At 39.6% G+C, this 23943-nt stretch overlaps 1 protein-coding gene across 2 annotated transcripts in view; it reads right to left on the bottom strand.

Moving 5' to 3' along the window:
• The window catches only part of LOC138757800 (probable E3 ubiquitin-protein ligase HERC6), an 88781-nt gene that overhangs the window by 34451 nt on the left and 30387 nt on the right, over window positions 1-23943 (bottom strand). For both annotated transcript variants that reach the window (XM_069925721.1, XM_069925720.1), the window contains exons 3-12: window positions 23105-23264; window positions 20624-20697; window positions 20318-20539; window positions 18818-18909; window positions 17236-17363; window positions 15735-15832; window positions 9498-9562; window positions 7314-7441; window positions 6195-6254; window positions 5050-5155 (exon numbers count right to left, since the gene is read on the bottom strand). In XM_069925721.1, coding sequence (XP_069781822.1) covers window positions 5050-5155; window positions 6195-6254; window positions 7314-7441; window positions 9498-9562; window positions 15735-15832; window positions 17236-17363; window positions 18818-18909; window positions 20318-20539; window positions 20624-20697; window positions 23105-23264 — 1133 coding nt within the window. The remainder of the gene's footprint in view (window positions 1-5049; window positions 5156-6194; window positions 6255-7313; window positions 7442-9497; window positions 9563-15734; window positions 15833-17235; window positions 17364-18817; window positions 18910-20317; window positions 20540-20623; window positions 20698-23104; window positions 23265-23943) is intronic.

The following is a 23943-nucleotide window of genomic DNA, read 5'->3' as shown; positions in this document are numbered from 1 at the left end:
TGCATCACATGGTTATTCTACTATCTAGGACACAGAAGGCTGTATGACGTAGTAAACATTGCCTTGCCCATCACAGGCTCTGACCTCCCATATATTACAGACATCTGTGTAACAAGCTGCCTCAACAAGCCAGCCAACATCAGAAAGGACTCCTGTCATCCTGGACACAACCCCTTCTCATTGCTACCTTCAGGCATAAAGTACAAAAGCCTGAAGACCAGCACCTCTAGATTCAAGTTTCTTTCCAACAGCTGTCAGACACTTAAACCTTCCTTTGGTATATTAATCGACTGCTCCGACAGTACAAAAGCACTGTTGTGTCTCCTTCTTTGAACCAGGATTACTGTGACTATGTGTATCCACCTTATTTATTTATTGTCCTTTAATCCAATTAATTTAATATTATAGTTTTTCTTTACAAGTACCTGTTTGGTTGAAGCAAATAATAATTTTGATGCATATACAGTTGTAGGAAGTGTGGACAATCGACATTCAAAGTTAGAATCAAACTTGGGTCCCTGAATTTGTCAGGCAGCATGAACTGCTGCATGACTGTATCATCCTTGGAGTTACTAACTACATTACTATTAATCATCTTGATTCAAAATAAATGTCTATCACAGATGTCAGATGCAAACAACTTCACACGACCCTGAAAAAGTTAATTCATATTTTGAACACTTTAATGTGGCAAAACACATCAAGCTGTTACGCAGGAGTGGATTGAACAAACATTGACACCAACCTTCCTTGTGAGCAGATGTCCACTAACAATGAGCTGTATTTTAAGAGAGAATCATAAATAAGGGAAGGAACAGGAAGGTTTTGGGGTCATCGGATTCCAGCAGCCAATAATTGAGACATTAAAACAGGAAATCCACAAAGTATAAGTACAGAAATGCAGATATCTGAAAGGGTTACAAGGTTGGAGAGGTGGCAGAGAGAAGGATGGAGCAAGGACAAAAATGTTTTTGTGAAATCAAGGCAAGTCAAGTAAAGCCATCTTTATTTGTCATTCAACCATAAAGGCTAATGCAATGCACTGTAAAAACGAGATAGCATTTCTTCAGGACCATGAAGTAAATTTACAAAAGTAAGAGTTAAATATTAAAACATAATGCAATAAAAATCCATGATATACTAGTACACATATGTTCTAGGATGGCTTGGAGGAAAAAATTGTTGCACAATCTGGACATGTGGGCCCAAATATTATAGATGGCAGAAGGGAGAAAGGTTTACAAGAAGGGTGCGTGCAGAAGGCAAATCAAGCTTTGTCTAACTGGGAACCAATATAAAATGGGATTCAAGAGTGGAGGATTAACACACTGCAAATTAGCAAACTTTAGGATTAGTTAATGATTATGGAACTAGGAGTCACACCTCTAGGTGAAAGAGAGATACAAAAAGGTTTGTTCAACAGGTGAGCTGAGGGTGAGACAGACAGGTGAATATACCATATTTTCACTCATATAACGTACACGTGCATATAATGCACATGCACACACACATATAATGCCCAAAAAAAAACCTCAAATTGTGTGGCAGTCTCTTCAATCTGAGGCGCCTGCAAGCTCACACCAAGACACAAGAGAAACTTGTCCGTGAACTACTCTTTGCAGATGATGCCGCTTTAGTTGCCCATTCAGAGCCAGCTCTTCAGCGCTTGACGTCCTGCTTTGCGGAAACTGCCAAAATGTTTGGCCTGGAAGTCAGCCTGAAGAAAACTGAGGTCCTCCATCAGCCAGCTCCCCACCATGACTACCAGCCCCCCCACATCTCCATCGGGCACACAAAGCTCAAAACGGTCAACCAGTTTACCTATCTCGGCTGCACCATTTCATCAGATGCAAGGATCGACAATGAGATAGACAACAGACTCGCCAAGGCAAATAGCGCCTTTGGAAGACTACACAAAAGAGTCTGGAAAAACAACCAACTGAAAAACCTCACAAACATAAGCGTATACAGAGCCGTTGTCATACCCACACTCCTGTTCGGCTCCGAATCATGGGTCCTCTACCAGCACCACCTACGGCTCCTAGAACGCTTCCACCAGCGTTGTCTCCGCTCCATCCTCAACATCCATTGGAGCGCTCACACCCCTAACGTCGAGGTACTCGAGATGGCAGAGGTCGACAGCATCGAGTCCACGCTGCTGAAGATCCAGCTGCGCTGGATGGGTCACGTCTCCAGAATGGAGGACCATCGCCTTCCCAAGATCGTATTATATGGCGAGCTCTCCACTGGCCACCGTGACAGAGGTGCACCAAAGAAAAGGTACAAGGACTGCCTAAAGAAATCTCTTGGTGCCTGCCACATTGACCACCGCCAGTGGGCTGATAACGCCTCAAACCGTGCATCTTGGCGCCTCACAGTTTGGCGGGCAGCAGCCTCCTTTGAAGAAGACCGCAGAGCCCACCTCACTGACAAAAGGCAAAGGAGGAAAAACCCAACACCCAACCCCAACCAACCAATTTTCCCTTGCAACCGCTGCAATCGTGTCTGCCTGTCCCGCATCGGACTGGTCAGTCACAAACGAGCCTGCAGCTGACGTGGACTTTTTACCCCCTCCATAAATCTTCGTCCGCGAAGCCAAGCCAAAGAAAGAATAGTATTCTAAATTCTGACTAACAAAAGCAATTTGCATTTAAATAGGATGAGGTAAAACAGTATCTACCACAGTTAATCTCATACAAGTAACACCCAATCAACTTCTCCTAGAGGTGTCAATCACCCATTATATAGATGATATCCTGCTACAACATATTAACAAGCTTTCGAATCAATTAAATAAAGTTAAGTAGGATTTTATTTCTAATGTTGTCTCAAATCAGAGGCACTTGATACATTAATCTCCTCCCTCAGCCACAGGTCTTGGCAATTAACATTGATAAGGCGCAGTGCCCTAGCCAGAATGTCCTGTTTACAGGAATACCATGGCATTCAGTATAAAGATCTATTCCCAAGATCAAAATTTCCCTCGCCCACTATAAATTGTGTGCGTTCTTTCAGTACCGCTATTACATTCTCATGGTCACTATAATATTCCCACACTCACTATACATTGCTGGTGTGTCTTTCCCATGGCTCCTATAAACTGTGTGCCTTCTTACAATGCTGCTATTATATTCCCGCTATAAATTGCCGATTCGACTTTCCCACAGCCACTATAAATTATGTGTGTTCTTTCAACATGTAAAAATATTCTCATATAGCGCACATGCATATAACGCACAGTTTGTAAAATATGCATATTATGCACGTGTTATATGCATAAAAATAAGGTATGTGATGCAATTGAGAAGGTAAATAGTATGTTGATTGTTACTCAATGAGAATCTGAGTAAAAAGATAATAATGTCTTACTTTGATAATATGGGACCCTGGTGAGCCCAATCTGAACTATTATTTGTAGGTCTGATACTTTACCTCAGGAAGATTATATTTTCAATGGAGGGAGTACAACAAGTCTTATCAGATCAATTCATGGGGTTGTGGCATTTATCCTCAGAGGAATCTACAACATATTCTCTCTCACCAGCCTATAAACTCCCCGTTGATTAATTTTTGTAATGCTTATCTCCACTAAGTTGTTTAAGAAGTTACTTATTTTCTAGATTTTGGAAGACTGATACCAATCTTAATGAAATGTGCACATTTCGACAAGTTGGATGAATAGATATTGTTTCATTGCCGGTGTGGCGGTGGGGGGAGGAGTGAGAGATTAGAATCCGGGTTCATTGCTTCACTAAAAAGATTGTCCATTCTGACTGTGTTGCAAAGAAATTTCTTCACTAAGGGTGATAAATCTTTGCACATGAAAGACCAGTCACTGAGAGCATTTTTTAAAAAGTGATTGATAGATTTTTGGATATTAGGGAAATGAAGGGACATGGAAACAATGCATGGAAATGAGGCAAAAGTAAATGATTAGCTATGGTCTTGATGAATGGTAGAGCAGGACCAAAGGCCTACCCCTTTTTCTATTTCTACACATACTTACATCATGTTCTTGAGCACATCTCAGTGCCAAACATTGACCTCATTTACAAACATTCTGGTTCAGGTTTGGACCATTCTCAGAGAGTGAGGCTGATGAACAGAGATTAAGGTCAGCGGGAGAGGACAAAGATAATTGTATTTGGTGGGATGGAATTTCTGAACATTTGTTAGCACAAGTCGAGAAATCGTCAGGCAATTTACAGATAGTAGAGGGGTTGGAAGTGGAGTAGAGTTAGGGCTGGCCAGGTGGAGAGATAGGGTTAAGGTCAGCTTGCTGTCAATGTGGACACAGGGTTTAGGAAAACACTGCATATTTCAAGCAGTGACATCAGGTAAGTGCCGTCCACTCAGATAAACAATGTAGAGGATTGTGTGACCATCAAAAACTCTGACCTCCAAGAAACTGAGATAGATGAGCAGAGATGGATTCCCATGATTATCACATAGGTTGTTGTTGATTCTGTCAAAAGGGCTTTGATCTGAAATGCTGAATCTGTTTCTCATTCCACAGATGCAGTGTTTCCCCACTTCTATTTTTATTTCAGGTTTCTATCACCTCTAGTCTTTTTTTTTAACTTTTCACTTTATTAAAAGCCATTTTGCTGGAATTAAAGCAAATGGAAACTCAATTAGATAAGAAAGATGGGCATTAGAGGCAAAAACTCTAGAGAGAAAAGTTGTAATTGGTTGGTTAATTTGTATGGACAAGGTGTGATGTGGCAAAGGCAGATGTGAAAGGGAGTAATGAATGATCAAAAGTATAGAGCAAAGTGGTATCTGAGAAAACACCTGGAGGAATAGACATGGTGCCCAAATGGGGGATGGTGTAATTGTCTCATTTCTATGTACAAGTAGTTTTTATATTTAGAATGTTATTTAGAATTAATCTCCTTCTGTCTTAATTCTCTATTTTTAATGATCTAGATTAAATAATTCACAGAATTACATGGTTAACAAAAAATGCTTATTTTGCTTGGTAATCAATGCCGTGTTCAAAGGTGGAGTATAACCAGGATATCCCAATGAAAGAGTCCAGATATTTACCTTGTTAACAACCCAGTCTTTTGCAGTAAGCTTCTGAAATATTCTTCTGGCTGCTTCCATATCAATTCTAAAATATTTTTTTCGTGCTTTGCACTGGTTTCCTTCACTATAAGGTAAACATTAAATCTTCCGATAGATCAACAACATTATAACATACAAGTAAATTGACCACCTAAAATTCTTCTAAACATTTTGGCAAGTCTGCAAACACTTGCCATTATGCCTCCTACTAATAAAGAGATGCATTTTCATTTGATGGAGTGGGAAGTTAGCAAAGAAAATTTCTTCCTGTCAAGCCAAGCTCAAAAATGTCAAGAAAAAAAAATGAAAGATCACTAATTCATTTTGATTATTTATCAGCATTTTAAACAACCATTTAGCATTTAAACCTTACTTCAGTAGCCTGTCTGTCATAACACAGATGGTACCAATTTCTACTCCTAGAAAGCTACTCTCTGCACTTGAGCTTAGCTCAGATTCACAAGTTAGGGTAATACTATGGCTGCCCTGCAGGGTCGGAGATGCAATATTTTGGATGAAATGTGGAACATCTAGATATGATGTAAATATCCCTCAGCACTATTATAATCAGAATCCTTCAACTAATAAAAATCAAAGAGATGATGTGGTCATTGGTGATTGTGGAATCGTGCTATGCATACATTGGCAACATTAGTTACTACTCATGATAAGTGTGAAAGATTTATTATGTCACAAATTCAGGACATATTAACAAACTATAACAAATCCAAAATAAAATCATAAATTGCAGGAAATACTCACAGAAAAAGAGTTAACTTTTTAGGTTAAAAACACACTGAAATGCTGGAATAATTCAGCTGATCTTTTCTACATCTTTAGGAGCCAAATATTACATATTGCTGACATTTTGGGCCTGAGCCCTTCAAGGAATAAGCCAGAAGCAGGAAATCTCAGAAAGTCTCTGAATTCTGACAATGCTGGCTGGAGTAGGAATTGTCCACTTTTAATCGTCACCAGCCTGAAACATTATCCCTTTCTCTCTCCCTGAAATGCTGCCTTATCAACTGGACAGTCTCAGCATTTTCTATGTTTATTTCAAATTTCTGACATCTGCAGCTTTTTATTTGTTGTACAATGAACCCTGACTTACTTATTCCACTTACCTTCTCTTGAGGAAACTCCCAATGAGACTGGACGAGGATGAAAATATTCTATCAATGTCCCTGTCACATGAAAGACAAAAAAGTGGTTAATTGCTCATTGAATATTCCTACAAATTTCTTGCAAAGAAAATATGTACACATGATCTAAATTGTGGAATGGACTTCAAAGAATTGCAGCTGATTTGTGGCAACCCAGATGTAAATGTGGAAAAGTAATTTTACTTCTTGTCAATTGTAGTAATTTGTAAAGGTCAGTAAAGACCCTGGGAGCAGGAGTAGTATTGACATTCCAAAAGGCTAGGCCAGTGCAATGGATATTCCAACTCATCAGGATGGAGGCCTGATATCCAGTGGTCCAGAATATTAAAATTTACATGGGGACACATAAAAATAACAGTGAACATCTTTGGATTGATCAATATTTTTCACTTAATACATTAATAGAAACATTCATTTTCCACAAATAGTTATGAGCATTCTCCTGTTAGTTCTCACTTTACCCAATCAAGACAGTTCCAGGAACCAGCACTCCTCGAAAATTAAAAGAGTTCCACTGATGGAACTGAATGTTCTTTCATATGGTGAAATTAGCCTCATCAGTGCCAGCAAGATTGTGAATTCGCCACATTGGCAAATCCTAGCACTCCCAGTTAAAATGATGCGCTATCTCCGAGGTTGATTGAAAAAGATTCAATATTAAAAAGTTGAATTTAAAGAGGATTTTTTTTCTCAGTCTATAGGATGGAAGTTGGATAGATTGAATAGAACGATATATTGAGTGGCCAAATTCTGTGCCTCAACAATACAGTAAAACCCCTGTTATCCAGAATTCAAAGAACCAGCAGCCTCAAACATCTGTCAAAAAATTGCTGAAAATAGATTAAAATATGCAATTTTTTAATTGGTGTGCCTCGCCATGAGTTCACCAATCAGACAACACACAATCTCAAACAACCAGAAAATTCATTTACCAATCCCCGGAGGTTCCGGATACCAGGGGTTTTACTGCCTTACTTTCCCATGGCACAAACCATTGGAATTTACCACAAGATCCCAAATATCCTCAATTGCAATGGGTGTGAAATCATAAGAAAGGCTTCTGATATGAACAATGCTAACTTCTCTGCCTTAATTCTTTCTTCGCTGATCTCATCAAGATTGATCCATCTGTCCACAATGTCTTCGTCCAAGGTTAGTAACTGTTTTGTACTGGCTCTCCAACAAAGATCAACTGCAGGAATGGGAGGCTAAAAGAGAAATTAGATAATTAATAAATCAAATTTATAGAATGATGAAAGATAATCTGAGACCTTACTTAAATTACAAAAGTTGTACTTTTCTTGGCTGGAAGATCTAGAACCATGGAAATATTCTAGAACCAAAAGGAAACTGCTGGAGGAACCTGGCAGACCACGCAGCAGCTGTGGAGTTAAAGGGATAGTTGAAATTTTAGGGCATGACCCTGCACCAGGACATTTTTCAGAGGGAAGATTCAGTATCTGCAAGTGAAAGGTAATGATGGCACAAGGTGATGGGTGCAACCAGGTGAGATAGAGAATGATGGGCAGGTGAAGCCAGATTTTGGGGAGGGGGAAAGGTAGATTCAGAAGCTGGAAGGTGATGAGAAACGATGGGTAAATGGAACTAAATTGGGAAGAGATCGGGTTCATTGTGCAGGGGAGAAGAAACCCAGTGAATGATTATGCAGATGTGAGGCAGGTTGAAATGGGAAAGGCGAACAAAGTGAGAGAACCTGAATGGGGTGGTAGGAGTGGGAAAGAAACTTAGGTGGGGAGTGGGTTACCTTAAACTAGAAAATTCAATGTTCCTACCATTGTGCTGCAGGAGGGAGATTATTGATATCTTTGCAGCTGAAGCAACTTTATGTCCATGTTTAAGAATGAAGCTTTAGCATTGGTTGTAGAGTAGCATTTTATGTTTTATCCACAGCTCCTACACAGCACACCAGAAAATCTTGCAGCAGATGACAATCATGGAGGTTCTTGCCAGGACTTCTCCATCTGTTGTCAAGATCTGTCAGCCCACTGTTTCAAAGTACCAACTGAGTTTGTGCTTTTGATTTTGTCAGAATTATTACACATAAGTGAAGTACTGTGCGCAGGTTTTGGTCACCTATCTGCAGCAAAGATATCAATAAGATTGAAAGAGAGCAGAGAAGATTTACAAGGATGTTGCCGGGAACTTGAGAACGGAGTTATAAGTAAAGATTAAATAGGTTAGGATTTTATTCCCTGATGCAAAGAAAAATGAGGGGAGATTTCATAGAGATAGAAAAAATTATGAGCAGTATAGATCAAGTAAATCCAAGTAAGCTTTTTCCAATTGAGATTAGGTGAGACAAGAACTGAGGTTGTGGGTTAAGGGTGAAAGATGAAATGTTTAAAGGGAGTAAATGGGGAGAAAATACACAGAGTTGGTGAGAAGAGCTAGCTTATGCGGGCTCAATTTTGACATTTAATAAAAATTTGGATAGGTACAAGGATGTGAGGGATATTGTCCAGGTGCAGGTCAATGGCCTCATGCAGAATAGTAGTTCAACACAGATGGGCCAGTGGCTTTGTTTATTTTCTGTAGTGTTCTATGGTAAATGGAATCAGACAACCTTTGTCCTCCAGGAAGTTTGCTTCTTTCTTTATTGCTGCTAGTAAAATGAGTTACCTGTCAGTGACTTGATCTTAATCTTTGACCAAATTCTCATGGATGGATTGGTTACGCAGGCAATATCATTCAACTCCTGAATTGCATGATCATCTGCAAATACTTTAGGAAATTTGGGGTCTTCAGTAAAGCAGCCAAGCTGCAGAGGTGCTATGCAGATCTTTGTTCCTCAGCATTAATGAAACTTTAGTTTTACTAGTTATGCCAGCTCTTACCCAGTATTCCAAGTGCTGTATATAATTGCAGGAAGAGGAATAAATACTTCCAAAGAGCCTATGTCTTTGGATCCTTTCCACACACCTGTGAGGGCAAATCAAGGCATCTAAAAAATCATTTGGATCCTGTCCAATAATAAAGGGTGCAAACACTTAAATATAAGGCCATTGCTTTATGTTAATACGAGGCCCTTAGGAATGTAGGCAGGTTACACAGGTAAGTCAATGCCATGCCACAGTCTGAGGACAAGAATACAAGGTCAACTATAGAAACATAGAACTGTACATGCACAGAACATGAACTGTTCGATGTTTCTTCATTGAACATGATGGTTAAATATCAGGTCATTTGATTTTTGCTGTTTACAGTTATTTTGATATCTACAGTTGTGGACCATTTGGATCTTACCTGAGTCTGAAGAAAATTAATGCTTTCTCCTGCAAAAATTTTGTGAACATTGTTGTATACTAACTCTGTAAGAAGAAAAAAAATTGGTAAAACGGTATTATTCTGGATTTTACACCATTTAAAAAATGTTTTTATGACATAGAGGAGACCAATGCTGCCTCTCTGAATAAGTGCCACTTTGAGGCCACCCACATATTGGAGGAACATCATTTTATAATCCATCTCAGCAGTCTCCAACTAGATGGCATGAACGTCGACCTCCAATTTCCATGAAACCCCTCCACCAGGGTCTCTCTCTTTCCCTATACCTCTGTCTCCTTTCCTCCAGCTTCCCAATCCATCCCTCTCCCATCATTTCTCAGCTATTTTCTCTTCTACCCGCCAACCTACATCCACCTATGACATCTTATCTGTTACCCTGCACTCCTTCCTCTGCCCTTTCCTCCCTCCCCACCTTTTATTCAGGAGCTTGCCTGATTTTGCTTATATCTGACAAAGGGCCCAGGCCATAAACATGAGTTACCCTTTACTTCCTATGGATGCTGAATGACTGGAGTTCTCCAGCACATTTGTGTATTGCACTCGATCCCAGCAGTCTACACATTTTTTTGTTTAACTCTCTCAATAATCTTATCAGTCCCGCTCCCCCGCTTATTTCTCTGTAATCTTTTCTCATCAACGTCCATCCAAATCTCCTGCCACTCATATGCAACAGGAATAATTAACAGTGATCAGTGAACTAACCAATCAGGATGCCTTTGGGATGTGGGAGGACACCAGACAACTGGGAGTAACCCATTCCTGACACGGAGATCACGCTTGCACTGCATTTTAAATGTACAATTCTCAAAATCTTGCATTATATTGACTCTTCTTTATTCTCTGCACTGTTTAACTTATTGGAACAGTATGCTCTGTTGGTTTATTTATTTTTTTTTGTTGTCAAGGCACTACCTTATTGTGTGAGTTAACTTGCCTGGATAGTATACAGAACAAAACTTTATAATGAACCTGAATAAGACAATTCAATTCAATTCCAGAGATCAGGGACAAAACTCAGGTTTCTTGATCTGTGGGACAGCATTACTTTTTGCTGGACCATTTTGCCATCCCTTATAAATTAAGGAATCAGAATCAGAATTTATTGTAATGAAAAGTCACACAATTTGTTGTTTTACAGCAGTGTCACAGAGCAAATATTCATATAAACCACCTTACAACAATAAATTAAAAAATTAATAGTGCACGAAAAGTAAGTCAGTGTCTTTGTTTCATTGATTATTCGGGAATCTGATGGCAGTTGGGAAGAAACTGTCCTTATACCACTGAGTGCTCATCTTTAGACTCCTATACCTTTTCCCCCAATGGTAACACAGTGAAAAGGGCATGGGCTAGGTGGTGGGGTTCTTTTGAGCATAGAGGCTGTTTTTTTAAGACACCACCCCTTGTAGATGTCCTCGGTGGAGTGAAATCTTGTGTCTATAATGTTGCAGGCCGAGTTAACAACCCTCTTGAGTTTTTCTTGTCCTGGAGTTGGTGCCTCTATACCAGGCAGTGATGCAACCAGCCAGAATGCTCTCCACAGTACACCTGTAGAAGTTTTCAAGAGTCACCTCAAACATCTCACAAAGTATAGCCGCTGGCTAGCCTTCTTCTTAATTGCATCAACAGAAATGTTGACACCTAGGAATATGAAGTTCTTGACCCTCGCCACTACTGAGCCCTTGATGAGGACTTGGTTGTGTTCCCCTGACTTCCTCCTGAAGCCCACAATCATCTCCTTGGTTTTTCTGACATTGAACACAAGGTTGTTGTCATTATACCATTCAACGAGTTGATCTATTTCCCTCCTGTACACTTCATCTTTGCTGTTTGTGAATCTGCCGACAACGGTGGAATCATCGGCAAATTTTTGGATGGCATTGGAATTGTGTATAATGAGTGCGGCAGTGGGGTAAGTAGGCATACTTGGGGTGAGCCTGTAGTGATAATCAGCAAGAAGGAGACATTGTTCCCAAATCGAACTGACTGTGGTCTTCCTATGAGGAAGTCAAGGATCCAGTTGCAGAGTGGGGTACAAAGGCCCAGAGGTTGAAATACATCATTAAGTTTATATTTTAAATTTAAGTTTTAAATTTAGACATACAACAGAGTACAGACCCTTCTGGCCCATGAACCTGGTGCTGCCCAATTACACTTAATTGACCTACATTCCCTGTATGATTTGAATGGTGGGAGAAAACTGGAGCACCTGGAGGAAACCCACACAGACACAGGGAGAATGTAGAAACTCCTCACAGACTGTGCCGGATTTGAACCCAGGTTAATGATGCTATAACATCCTTGCACTAACCAGTATGCTAACTGAGCCGCCCATGATAAATGAAAAAAAAGAAACATTTTTATAACACTTTACAAATCCTTTTTGCATCATTAGAATCACTTTGTAGCCAAATGAAATAGTTTTGGAGTGAACTGTGTTAATCCTACTAAAGGGAAATGGGCTGATGTTGTCAACATTTAACTTGGCTGAAATAGATCTGGTTTAATGAAGAAACATGCATGCTTGTACATACAACATAATCATGACCAGAAAACCTGCTCTTAAGAAGCTTATTGAAAGCCAGAAGGCCATGCAGTTCTCTCTTACAAAAAAAAATGCAATGGTATTGTTCAGATACACCTGAGAGACCAGGTGGTTCCTTGCTTGAATGTTATTGATGAAAGCAGAAATTCTGCCACAGGACTGCTAACTAAAAATATGTATGCTAATGTTGTTCTGCTATCTTATTCTACTGCTTGGCAAACTTCTACATATGTGTAGTTGAAAGTGTGTTGACTTGCTGCTTCATGGCCTGGTATGGGGCCAACAGTACTTCTGAATGCAAAGCCCTGCAAAAGGTAGTGGACACAATCCCAGTACATCACAGGCACAACTCTCCCCACCATCGAGAAAATCTACTTGGAACAGTGCCATTGGAGAGCATCAGCAATCATCAAGGATCCACATCACCCAGACATGCTCTGTTTTCACTGCTGCCATCAGGAAAGGGATACAGGTGCCACAAGACTCATAACTCCAAATTCAGGAACTGCTTCTACCCTTCCACCAACTCATTCAGAGATGCATTTAAGGACTCTTTCTTTGCTAATTATTTATTACAGAATATTTATTTTCTGTATTTGTACAAGGAGTTTGTTTACATTCCTTTCTTTTGCTTACACATCTTTCTTTTGTATGCATTTCTTACTTCATGAAGTTTAGAATAAATAGAAATTCTCCCTTGTCTGCAGGAAAAAGAATCTCAGGGTTGTATGGGATGTTATGTATGTACTCTTGACAATAAATTTGAACTTTATTGCAATTCATAATTTGATTTTAATTAATTATTTATTGAAAATTATTAACTCTTTCTGACACACTTACACTTGCATGTTTTCACCAGTAGCCAGTGTGGTACAAACTCCCTGAACTGAAGATACCCAAACTCATATTTTCTGGACTTCTAGGGTACCCCAGGGAATTTGGATTGTCTAAAACCTGCATTACTGAATTCAAGGGATAACCAGTCAATAATTAATAATTGCAGGTGTGAAAATAATGCAGGAAATGAGAAAATTCATCAAAGCTTTGTTGAAAAATCAGATGGTCCAATATTAGAGTAACATTTTTAAAAAATTCTTTATTATCGCACTATGAACCATATCAACCAAATATTTACAGATGCATCTCTTTAAATATACACAGTGACATTTTCTCTTTTTTCCCCATTCCTCCCTCTCCCCATTCCCACCCCCCTCTGAAAACAGTAAATATTTAACATATAAAATACAATAAAACAACATCTTTATACAAAAGGAAAACAAATAAAAAAATGTGTCATCTACTTATACACATTAAATCTGACCGTGTTTAACTTATTATTTTAGGTGGGGTTGGTCCGAGGCCTGCTCTTTCTGTAATGTTCCATGTATGGTTTTTTCAAACATTGTAACTTTGTCTTTTAAATTATTTGTGATTTTTTTCCAATGGAATACACTTACATTTGGTTATGAATTCCATTAATGTTTATAGTCATATAGTTCATCGTGGCCATCTTATATCTTTATTTTCACTTCTTTTCTGCCTCTTCACCACCTCCATCCCCTTTTTTCCATTACTGTTCTTTAAGTTTTCCTTTTTAATTTCAATAAATGACAATACACTTAAGACATGAAATGCCCCAACAATCCCCGCGAGCAATAATCCTTTAACCCCAAATTAACCCTCCCCCTCCTTGGGTTGCCCCTTGTCCCTTGACGGCAACCACAACTCCCCTTTCCATTCAGTTTGTGAACTTACTTGCAAGTGTCAGCCAATTTCACAGTGACTGTTATTCTCCCCCAAGAACACTATTTTCCTATACATATAACAAAGCTCACTCTTTTTTTCCCCCCTTCTTCCCCTTCTCTTTTCCATCTTTAAATCTTTATATATACATTATCTTTACTTTACATTATTACATATTTTTGTATACTTTCTTGCCGGTCTTCCTTCTTGTCACTCCTCCTCCTCTCTTCTCCTGTCCTGCAAATGTTCAGAAAAGTCTTGGGTTTTCTTTGGGTCCGAGAACAGTCTATTCTGTTTCCCAGGGATAAATACTTTGAGTACTGCTGGATGTCTTAATATAAAGTTATAACCTTTCTTCCATAAGATTGTTTTCGCCGTGTTAAATTCCTTTCTCTTCTTTAAAAGTTCCTTATATTCCAATGGCTTATTGCCTTCTCTAACTTTCTTTCTTGCCTGCTCCAGTATGTTCTCTCTTGTCGTTTATCTTAGAAGTTTTACCAATATGGATCTCGATTTTTGATGTGGTGGCGGTTTTGGTACTAGTGTTCTATGCGCCCTTTCGATTTCTATTTCTTCATGTGAATCTGTGTTCCCAGCACCTTTGGGATCCATCCTTTTATAAATTCCTTCATATCTGATCCTTCTTCGCCTTCTTTCAGGCCAACTATTTTTATGTTGTTTCGCCTACTGTAGTTTTCCAATAGGTCAATTTTTTGTGACAATAAATCTTGTGTCTCCTTATTTTTTTTTGCTATCTTACAACTTCCCTATGAAATCATTTATCTCCATTTCTACAGCAGCTTCTCGTTCCTCCACATTTCCTATTCTTTTCCCTATTTCAGTCATGACCAACTCTAAGCTTTGCATTCTGTCTTCAGCTCTTTTCATTTTTCTTTTAATTGAACTAAATTGTAATGATAGCCATTCTTTTAATGACCTCATTTGTTCTTCAAAACAGGCTTTATCTAAATTTTGTCCTTCTATTTTACCTTCTTTCCTTTGAAATTCTTGGTCTTCTTCCTCCTCTTCTTCTGTGTTTATATCTATGTCTGTGTCATCTTCTTCTCTGTATCTGTGTATCTTTATCCTTCTCTGATGAGCTGCTTCTGTATCCTTGCTGGGCCTCCGGCCGCTGGGCCTCCGGCCGCTGGGCCTCCGGCCGCTGGGCCTCCTGCTGCAGGTCATCCCCTTGCCGGTTGCCCTGTTGCCGTTCACCCTCTTCCAGCCCTTTCCTCTTTCTCACCACTCTTCTTTTCTTCTTTCTTGCTTGCTTCCCCCAGCCGAACACCCCGATATTGGGCGTCTCTCAGCTAGCCGCTCCACAGCTGGACGCTCCTCAGCTGAGTCCCCCTCCCGCCGATGTTAACCTTTTCTTTTACTTGCGCAGTTGCGCACCTTTGCTTGGCTCTAAGAGCCATTTTTGAAGTCCGTCGGTCGGGAGGACACCACTCCTCTGGGGACTCACCAATGTCGGAGATCGGCCACTCCTCTCCACGGTGGCTCCCTGCTCCGACGTGTAGGTAAGGCCTACTTCTTTCTTCTCCATTGATTTTCCTTTTTCCCTTTTCTCTGTTAATCTTATTTTCACTCTTTTGGGTGCCATCTTTTGTCTCTTCTCTGTAACTTTATCTTTCTCTTCTTTTTTTTCAAACTTTTTTTTCTTTTCTCTTGAGAGGGCTGGTTCTACTAGACCAGCCACTACTCATGTGACTCCTCTCAATATTAGAGTAACATTTTAAGGAGTTTCCTGCTTACTTAAAATCATCTCATTACCAATGGTGTGAAAGGGAATCACAAGGAACCATTTGTGGTTGATGATGTCACATGATAAACAGAACTGATCATTTCTTGCCAAATTTGTACAAATATTACACAAAGGCAAGAGTGAGTGGCTCCAGTCTGATTACCTTGGCGGCCTGTTGAATCTTTCTCCGTTTTGTCCCAAATTCCAAAGCCAAAGGAAAGTACAAGGTCAGAGGAGGGGATGTAGACAAGTGTGTGATCACTAAACAAAACAAGTCAACAAATAAAATCATATTTCGTGCATCATGCAATCAAGTTTGTTGCCTCCCAGTTTAAATTTAGATGGTAGATTTCAATACTCACAATATTATCTCAAGCACTACAAAATCTAGCAATTGGTTGCTGTGTTTTGGGAATAACTATATGTCAAAAAGATTTATAAATCTTTGAAGAAGCATAAAACATGAAGCTGTGATTTGAAATACAGGAATACACCACTTTATGAAGATAGAACATTCCTGAGAAACTGTTTGTAAACCAAAAATTCATAAAGCGAGCACCCATTGACTACTATTGGAGAAAATTTTTGTAAATCCAAAAACCCATTATAATTTATTTGTAAAAGTCAACACGGGTTTTTTTGTACAAGTGAATTTTCCTGATTTGAATATTTATAAAGCTGGGTTTACCTGAATTAACATTTTCTATAACTTTAATCATTATTGTTGAAAAAGAAGTGTTACAACACCCTTTTCCTTGGATTTATATTAGTTACCAGAGCAACACGATTAGGGAGGGAAGGACAAACCATGAAGCAACAAATATGATCCAATTCATTGAGGTTCTCTGACTGCTGCTGAGAGAGTCAACAGGGATACCATGGGAGCACAGTCAATAAAAACTGGCAGAGATCCTGAAATAGCAATAATGGCACAAGTGACTGAGAACTTGGTCAAAGAGGTATGTTCTAAGAAAGGAGTGTGTTCTAACATTAGGAGGAGGTGATGAGTGGTGGAGAGATTGAGAACTGGTATTTAGACCTTACAGCTGAGATGGTTATGTTCTGCTGTCAACAGTAGGGTGAAAGAGGTGGGAATGAAAAAAAAAGTATAGAATTGAAAGGACACAAAGTCCTTTAGCGTCATATATGTGGCGGAGGTAACAAGGTCTGGAAGTGCTGAACCCATGGAGGGATTTGAACCAGGATAAAACTCCCACAAATTGAAGGATAGTTAGTCCAGAATACCATGTGGGTCACTGATCATAGGGGCTTGGGAGAACAGGATTGAATAGAGGTTATGATGAGTTTTGGATGATTGGTGAGAGGCCAGCTAGAAAATAGAGTGAAATGGAGGTCTGATGAGTGACGTATAGAGGACCTTCTATTCACCAGCTGCTTTAATGGGATTTGAAGTGAGGCATTTTCTTGCAAAACCCCAGGATTCTAGATGTCAGTGTAATGACTTAGCCACCACACTGCTGAATCCTTCATTAACTTCAATGAATCTATACTTGCAGAAGCAACTACAAGAGAAGGCCAATAATGACACACATTTATTATAAGCCACTGAAAACAAATTTCAGCTCATCAAAATGGGTTTGAATTAATTTTAGCTGTAAAGCAAGGAACAGGATGTCTACACTTCAAATCCTCATGTTACTCACCTCCCGCAAGCTATCTGGGACACCTTGCCTTGGATTTTCTTCACTCTTTGAAAGGAAGTCACATTGGGTTTTCTGACCAAACCCAGTTGCCCGGAGCGTCCATCTCCACATCCGAATACATTTCCAGCCTGTAACACAAAAATGATGGGGTGGAGTGGGGACACAATAATAAAATTAGAATCCCCTGTCCGGGGAATTACATTTTCACACAAAGGGTAGCAAAATTCTAAACCTCTCATCTCTTCTCAAAACCCACAACAAAACTGTGTATCTTTGTTGCTTTGAAGCTTTCTCGATTGCAATATTCACCCCTTAGACCACAGATTAAAACCTGATTGGCAAACTCACTGTGATTTTCAGAACCCTATTGTATCCAAATTTCCTGTTACATTTCCCAATCAATAAGGGTGGCTTTTCTTTAAAGATTAAATTACTTGCCCTGAAGTTGATTGCAACATCTGAGAACATTATTTATAAAGTATTGGCTTGTTTTTCCAATTCATTTCTGACTTAAAATTATACTAAAACTATGAATTCTTTTCCAAATATTTGTTGTAGCCAAAAGCATTCAGTAAAGTTAATGTACAAACACCACAACCTAGAGATAGAATATACTCTGCATTGAGACCACTTCTCTTACAGTTGAACTGAATTCAGGATTAGATGTCATCAGTTATGTCATCAAGACCATAGCAACTGGATGAAAAAAATCCCACGTTTGTCACCAATGAAATTGGACTTTCCCAATTTCCCAAGGGAACTGAATATTAAAAGAGTCAAAGAGTATTATGGGAAAAAGTGTTGGAAAATGGGATTGAGATGGAAAACCTTATTGAAGAGTGGTGCAGGCTTGCAAGTGACCTACTCCTATTCTTTTATCCTTAAATGTATAATTTACATTCAAATTATGCCTTTAAGGTAGACAAACACCAAATATTCCCATGGGGAATATTGACAGTCTAGTAATGTGTTATTTAAGTACATGGCCAAATATACTTTTGATCTTTACTGAGCAATTGAACCATTCCTGTGATATTTTCATAGTATGGACTATAGGACATTGCAGCACAGTATAATCCCTTCAGCCCACAAACTGTCATGGCAGACAATACAAGACAATGACTGAGGAGCCTGGGAGGCCATTTATCGCTGGTGGTCCTGGGTTTATTGTGCAGAGACACTTGGAATTACTGAAATCATTCAAATGCTAACCTCAGAAGATTTCTGCCAGGCAGCCTCATATAATCATTGCCCTTCCAGTATTCCCACTCCACCACAAAATGGAGAGTTATGATCCAAAAACTTTGCTGGAATCCTTACCTAGCATTATTAATATGTAATAATCACATCAATAATACTTTGCCTCTTTTCAAATCAATTTGAAGCACCTAGGCAATTTATGCTGGTGGCAAATCTGTCGGCTTTGCAGCAGGAAAAAGGTAATTTCATGTAATAGGACAATGTTTTATTACTATGACACTCATTTGAATCTTGAATTTGCAGCCAATTTATCTCTTCACTTCTAAACTCTCCGATTTGTCAGCTACTATGACAGAGACCACCAAAATGACTGAAAGCATACCTTAGTTAGAAGAACAGAATGATTGTTGCCACAAGAAATGTAACAAACGTCAAGCATCTTCAGTTGGTCCATAAAGCATGGTTTGGCTTGATCTATTGGAAAAAAAAACAACCTGCTTCAGCACTGGAGATATTTTCTGCCATCTCTAGATGAGAGAGATCTCTGTAATGTGCTTTCATCTCAACCTTAGAATCATTTCCCCATTGACTTACAAGAAGACAATTAAAATGAGGAATGAAAAATTGATGACTTGATTTGCCAATTGGGATACATTTTTTAACATGCCTTTGTTCAAATACATCCAGCTCAAAATGGTCATATTTTTCCTGACAATTGGAAGATTGTTGGGGCAGAAACCTTGTTAAATCTCATTTATTATTAATTTTTAGTCAATTATATTGCCTAAAACAGGTAGGCGATATCATTCATCAGTGTGCAATAGAGTGAAATTTGATACATTAATACTTACAACCAACAGAACAATAAGGAAAGAGTAATTTTTCAGGGTCTCTGCCTTGCCAAGGTGAATTCAGAAGCAGCCCACTCCAGACAAATGTTTCAAATGGGATGTTATTGAGGCAAAACATCTAGAGCGATAAAAGGTCTGGATTTCTTGTGCCAAGCTGTTCAATATGTGTCCTGTCTCATGGTGAGGTCATCTGAATATCTTCTACTTAAACATTTGGGCATTTTGATGACTCAACACCTGGTTCTCCAGATTATGTCTGCCTCACTCCCTCTCCATTCACTTGGATCCGTGTCTCCTTCTCCCTCTCCACTCACCTGGATCCTGGTTCCTGTGCTCTCTTCCACTCTGTTGAGTTCCTGGTTCCCGTGCTCCCTTTCTACTTACCTGGTTCACAGGAAAATTCAGCAAAATGTGATATCTTTAAAAAATGAATCAAAACAATTCTTGAGATAGCAACAGAAATAATATCCACTTGTCTGGAAAATCAGATATTCCAGTATCACCAATGTGGCAGATTAATGGATGTTTATGTATTCAGACTGCAAATGCTTCCAGTTTCTGATTCCTGATCGAAGTGAGCACTCTCAGAAATATTTGCTTTTGATGCCTTGGGTTGAATCCTTGAACCAAACTCAAGTTCAATTGCAACTCAGGAGCTTTGCAGATTAATCTATTTGGCAGAGTATGAGGAGAAGCTACACTGTTTAAACACCTGGAATTTGTGATATCAGGCAAAGAGGAATAATTGGAATATTCCTCTTGTAGCTGGCTCAGTCCAGCCTGCATCTTCTGCAGCCACGAGTCAGGTCGCACCTGATGAAATTTTACTAACCTGGAACCAGAAAAGGAAGAATGATGATTCCTTTCCCTCTTTTATATCTACATTCATGGTAACTGAAGTTCCATTCATTTATGGGGTTTTTTTTCTGCACACAAACTTAAAGTGGCAGGTTCACTCTATATACAGCCCATTCTGTTGTCATTCATCCTTTATAGACATCCCCAGAAAACCCATTCCAGTGTGATCTTACCGATAATGTTTTTGAGCCCCAATTGTCCATAGTTATTGCTTCCCCATCCATATACTGCTCCCGACAGGGAAAGGGCAAAGCTGTGACTTTCTCCTGCAGCAATCAGAGTAATCGGAATTCCATTCAGAAATCTCACCCTCTGTGGATTTGAATCTCTTCTTGAGCACTGACCATTTCCCAGCTGCCCACAAGTGTTCTGCCCCCAGGAATATACTGTACCAGCTACAGAGATAGAACAAAGCTTCCATTAGAAATTCCTCCCGTGGTCATGGTAATAAACACCTAATTGCAGAAATAGTGTATTACCTTGAGAAAGAGCCAGGGAATGGTAATGGCCACATCTAATTTGCATAATAGGAACTTCAAGTTGCTTCACTTTGCTGCAAATAAGAGACCAACATTTATTCAACTCTCAGGCAAAATAAATGTGTGCGTGTGCGTGTGTGTGTGTGTGTGTGTGTGTGTGTGTGTGTGTGTGTGTGTGTGTGTGTGTGTGTGTGTGTGTGTGTGTGTGTGTCTGTTGGGGGAGGTATGCATGGGGAGGTGGAGGAGGTGTATGTGTGTTTAGAGGGAGCATGAGTGTGTGTTTGTATGAGCCATGCATAACATGTGAGTGTGTCAGTGTGGTGGGCCGATATGCATGGGTAGCTGTGGTATGTGTGTTGGGATGTTTGAGAAGGTGTGTTTGTAGTGTGTGCATGTATATGTGTGGGGGGGGAGGGGGAGGTGTGGGTGTGTGTGTTTTGGGGATCTGTGTGGATATATGTGTGTAGCATGTGAATGATAGATTTAATAATAGATCTGGGGATAATGAAAGCTGATGTCTGAAGGAGGGTAAAAAAAGGGCTTTCAGCTGGCTTTCCAGCAGAAAGCAGTCCACACATGTTCCAGTTCCACCTGTTTAACACTATCAAGTCGAAGGTCATCACTCAGTCGTCAGCAGCAGCATCCATGGATCCTGTGCTGCAATTTCTTGTATTTTCAACAGATTAACAGCAGCTAGCTATATTCCTCCAGCTCCCCACCCTCTTTTGCCCTCACACCTAAATCCACCAATGACCTTGTAGCTTGTGCTTTTTCCCTGTCCCCCTCCACCCACAACTTTTTAGTCAGGGGCTTGCCTGCTTTTTGCTCCCACCTTATCAAAAGGTCCAGGCAAAAAAATGTTAGTTACCTTTTACTTCTTATGGATGCTGCATGACCTGTTGTGCTTCTCCAGCCCTTTTCTGTAACGCAGGAGCCATAGATCTGAACTCTTACCATTCTGCTATTCACAACATGCAATGATAATAGCTGTCAAATTATTCATGGTTCATGAGCATGCAACGCATGCACTTATCAAAAGATATGTCTCAATTTATTTAAACACTGGATGTACTAATCTCAGCTTCTGTCAGAAATTCTACTGACTTACACTTGAAAATTTCACATTCTAGCTGCCAACGCTGACCAAAATGTCCCACTCACATGTGTACCAGCTGCCTGCATTTCACAAGATCACAAGATATAGGAGCAGAATTTGGCCAATTCTAATCATGAGCCCCACTCCGACTTACTCCCCATAACCTTTAATCCCCTGACTAATCAAATACCTGTCATTTTTGGCCCAATTAATTTTTTGAGTGGAGCCAATTTCTAAATTTACATCGCTGAGTAGTACTCTCTCCACACGTCAATTTTTGCCAAGTACTTGAGAGTGAGTAACAAGCCTCAAAAGTGAAACACAAAGGTCTGCAGACGCTGTGATTGTAGCAAAAATCACAGAAAGGCTAGAGGAACTCAACAGGTCTTGCTGCATCCATAGGAGATAAAGATGCAGTATATAACTGACATTTTGGGCCTGAGCCCTTCTTCAAATGAGTTCCTCCAGCCTTTCTATGTTTTTAACAAGCCCCAAAACATTGGCCTCAATACTGGAAGACAAGCAGTGGCAGGAAAATCTACAATGCATCATTCAGTGACAATCTGATATCACCAAGTTTCACAGAGGAAGGATTATAAAATGCCACTTGAAATATCTCCTTCATTATTTAGTGCTAGAATGTGCAGACTAGATTGTATGACACTAGATTAACTACTTGAACTGATGTTGAATTGAATTGAATCATTTATTGTCACATGTACAAAGATACAGTGAAAAGCTTTATTTTGCATTCTATTTAGGGAAGTCAACATCTACTTAAGTATAGCAGGTAGTGCAATAATAAAAGTGCAGGGTATAATGTAATTTGGACAAAGTGCAGGGTATAGACCAGGTGTGGCCAACCTTTCAATTCTATTTTTTAATATAGACATGCAGAATGGTAACAGGCCATTTCGGCCCAAGAGTTCACGAAGGGTGAAGGTTAATCGGGTGGCACGGACTCATGGGCCGAAATGGCCTGTTAGAGTTTTTAAATTTTTTAATAAAATGCTTGGCCACCACTGGTATAGAGAAAAGTGAAGTTAAGCATTGCAGGAGGAATATCTTTTACCAGTGAAGATTCCATTAAAAAAATCTGACAACAGCAGGAAAATAACAGATTTTGAATCTAGATGTTTGAGTTTTAAAGCTCAGGTATCTTCTGCTTGACAGAAGGAGAGTATAGAGAGCGTAACCAAGGGTGGGATGAATCCATTAATACATTGGTAGATGTGGCAAGTAGTAAGGATGGCCAAAGAACAATAGATCAAATACAGGAGACATCTAGTTGGTGCAATGTGACAACACACATCAGGGGCCATTGTTTGCTTGGTTAGCAAAAAGCAAGTGTTATTTGTGTGGCCATTGGATACTGGACTTAATACCTTGGATGCGAAACATAGCTGGTACACTTCTCACTGCCCAACTGACCATAAGTTTCATCTCCCCAGGCAAAGACAGATCCACTGTCACAGAGAGCCAATGAGTGGTTCTTTCCACAGGCCACATGGATGATTGTCCTTGTACTTAAGGCCATTACCTGTTCTGTAAAATAAACAGATGTATGTCAGAGGCATGCATTATTCACTTAAAAAATTACACTGTGGAGCAAGCTACAGATAAAAAATTCAAACTGTTTTTTTTATTTGCTCCCTGTGAAATTGGGAGTGGGATAGTTTCAAGGTTCACTCATGTCTGCTGCCCTCTTCACATTTGGCTCCATCTGTGTTCGCTGTGTCTTGATAGAATCAGAAGGTTTTTGGCTATTCTAGTGACTTAACTAATCTGCTTTCATAGATGCTCTAGAGAGATTCTGCTGCAAAGTGCATAATATACACTGAAATCTCCTGCCAAGATTCAGTGAACACAATGCCACTGATAGACAGCAGCATCTACACAACCTAAGGAGGATGAGGAGGGCACAGAACACAATTAAGAATGTCCTGTCTGGCTGCATCATAGTAGCTGCAAAGCATCGGACTGGTAGTTAATCCAGAGGATCATCAAAACAGCTAAGATCACTCGGGTCTCCTTTTCCTCCACTGACGACATATACTGGGAGCATTACTTAAACAGTGCTTAAAGAATTTGAGCAGACACTTTCCAACCAGCACAGTTTCCTTGACCCACTACCATCAAGGAGGCACAGGAGCATCAAACAGACTGGGAAATAGCTTCTTCCTGCATGCTATGAGATTGATGAAAAGTATTCTGAATGCCAGTA

This window comes from Narcine bancroftii, chromosome 3 (assembly GCF_036971445.1).
Source record: "Narcine bancroftii isolate sNarBan1 chromosome 3, sNarBan1.hap1, whole genome shotgun sequence".
Taxonomy (NCBI): domain Eukaryota; kingdom Metazoa; phylum Chordata; class Chondrichthyes; order Torpediniformes; family Narcinidae; genus Narcine; species Narcine bancroftii.
The sequence above is the reverse complement of the archived record's forward strand: the minus strand, read 5'-3'. Positions and strand labels throughout refer to the sequence as shown.